Source organism: Physeter macrocephalus, chromosome 15 (assembly GCF_002837175.3).
Source record: "Physeter macrocephalus isolate SW-GA chromosome 15, ASM283717v5, whole genome shotgun sequence".
In the NCBI taxonomy this organism is placed as follows: Eukaryota; Metazoa; Chordata; class Mammalia; order Artiodactyla; family Physeteridae; genus Physeter; species Physeter macrocephalus.
The window spans coordinates 771,585-773,850 of record NC_041228.1 but is presented as its reverse complement, the minus strand read 5'-3'; the positions used below and the strand labels follow the sequence as shown (position 1 = coordinate 773,850).

At 52.5% G+C, this 2,266-nt stretch overlaps 1 protein-coding gene across 1 annotated transcript in view; it reads right to left on the bottom strand.

The window, feature by feature from the left end:
- Window positions 1-2,266, bottom strand: part of IQANK1 (IQ motif and ankyrin repeat containing 1) — a 30,665-nt gene that overhangs the window by 11,669 nt on the left and 16,730 nt on the right. Inside the window, 1 exon segment of the mRNA XM_055091317.1 lies at window positions 76-209. Coding sequence (XP_054947292.1) covers window positions 76-209 — 134 coding nt within the window.

Below are 2,266 nucleotides of genomic sequence, written 5' to 3'. Positions count from 1 at the left end.
CCCCCGAGCCCTGCGTCCCCGCCCCCAGCCCTGCCGTCATGCCCCCACTCCGACACCCACCCCCGTAGACCTCACCTCCCTCTGCAGCTTCTCCATCAGCTCCAGGTAGTCCTGGTGGTCCTGCTCACGGCGGGCCTGCTCCGTTCTCGCCAGGAGCTTCCGGAAGGCTCGCTGGATGGTGGTGGCTGCTTGGTCCTCCGCGGTTGGCCCTGCTAGTGGGGAGAGGGCTTATGGATCACAGTGCTCCCCTCCACGCTGCGGTCCACGCGGCTGCAGGACCAACACCAGGTGTGCCCGAGCTCCAGGTTAACAAGGCGAGCGGAGCAGGCGCACTCCCTCCTGACCTGGCGAAAGGATCAAAAATGTTCTAAAATCCACAAACACGACTAAACCAGAGTAATTCACCAGCAGAGAGCAAGTGAGGAGGTACAAGGAGTGGCAGCCGAGAGCGGAGAGAGGAGCCGGGTCTCGGCACAAAGTCTCCTGCCCTTCCCCACCCCAGATACAGCTGGGACCCTGCGAATACCTTCTGAGCCCCCAGCCTGGGAAGATGGTCTGGAGATGTTGGTGGGAAACCCGAGGAAGTCTGAGAAAAAAGCCTTCTGACAGAGAAGCCCCTTGTGTATCCCCACAAGACCCCTTCCCTCTGAAAGCCAGAAGGACCTCTTCCGAATTCAGGCACCCGCATCCATAGGCCGGGCTGACTGGGCTGAAGTGGGGGTGTCTCAACCCACAAGCCCACTAGAACTCAGAATAGGGAGCCCAAGGCCCCTGAGAGCTGTGATCCGCTGGCGGCACGCTCTGCCTCGCCCCAGCAGCGCCCTTGGCTACAGGGAGGGTCCGAACGCCTGCCCTAGGAGAGACGTCCACACCCACCTGCCACTCTCTGCCCATGTGATGAGGCGACCAGTTAGCCTCTCTGGGCCTCAGTGTCCCTTTCTCTAAAATGGGGTGATGGTAGCTACACCCCACAGGACTTTCCAACAGTCCAATAGTAGAACACTGTGAGTCCTGAAAGTAACTGCTCAACCTATGTTTCCGTAATTGAGACTCCAAGCAGAGGAGAGCCAGACCCAGTGGCCATGCTCACCGTGAAAGAACTGGCAGGCGAGAAGGTGCAGACATACCATAGGGAAGGGATGACACGGCTTTCAGAAGACGCTGGAAGAAAACAAGCAGAAAAGCCAGCTCTCCAAAAGCACCGCAAGCTAGGGAGGCACTTAATAAAAGCAGAAATTCAACAGAACAAGGGATCAAAGACAAGATGGGAAAAACAGAATGAGGAGGTAAAAGAGTCATCACAGAAAAGAAGACAAATGGAAAACAATACTCAAGTTCTGCAGACCAACAACTAAAGCAGGACCAGCTGAAAATAGAGCCGATGTGGTGCAGAGTGGAGCTCGGGGCAGGAGAGAAGGGTTTGGGAGGGTCACGGTGAATGCTAGCAAGGAGATGGAAACCGGAAGGAGGAGACACAGATGATGACAATAAAACATGACAATAATTAGTGTCTCTAGAATGCAGAGACTAGTGATGGGGAAAGTATTTAGAGATAAAATACCAAAAAATTTTCCTGAAATGAATCTTAAGACAAAAGGGACAAAGAATATACCAGGAGGGCTTCCCTGGTGGCGCAGTGGTTGAGAGTCCGCCTGCCGATGCAGGGGACACGGGTTCGTGCCCTGGTCCGGGAAGATCCCACATGCCGCGGAGCGGCTGGGCCCGTGAGCCATGGCCGCTGACAACAGTGAGAGGCCTGTGTACCGCAAAAAAAAAAAAAAAAAAAAAGAATATACCAGGAAACAAAACAACTGGCAGGTTGTTTTCAAGGTTACTGACTCTTAAAAAAATATATATTATTGGGATTTCCCTGGTGGTCCAGTGGTTAAGACTCCATGCTCCCAGTGCAGGGGGCCCGGGTTCGATCCCTGGTCAGGGAACTAGATCCGGCATGCCACAACTAAGAACCCGCTTGCCACAACTAAAAAAGATCCCACACGTGGAAACGAAGATCTCACATGCAGCAATGAAGATCCCGCGTGCTGCAGCTAAGACCCGGCACAGCCAAATAAATAAGTAAATATTTTATATATATATAAAGTTACTCAAGGACCCAAGCAGAAAAGAAATCAAACTACGCTCTCGTAGGACTTACTATTTTTTTAAAATAAATTTATTTATTTATTTATTTATTTATTGGCTGTGTGGGGTCTTCGTTGCTGCGCGTGGGCTTTCTCTAGTTGTGGCAAGTGGGGGCTACTCTTTG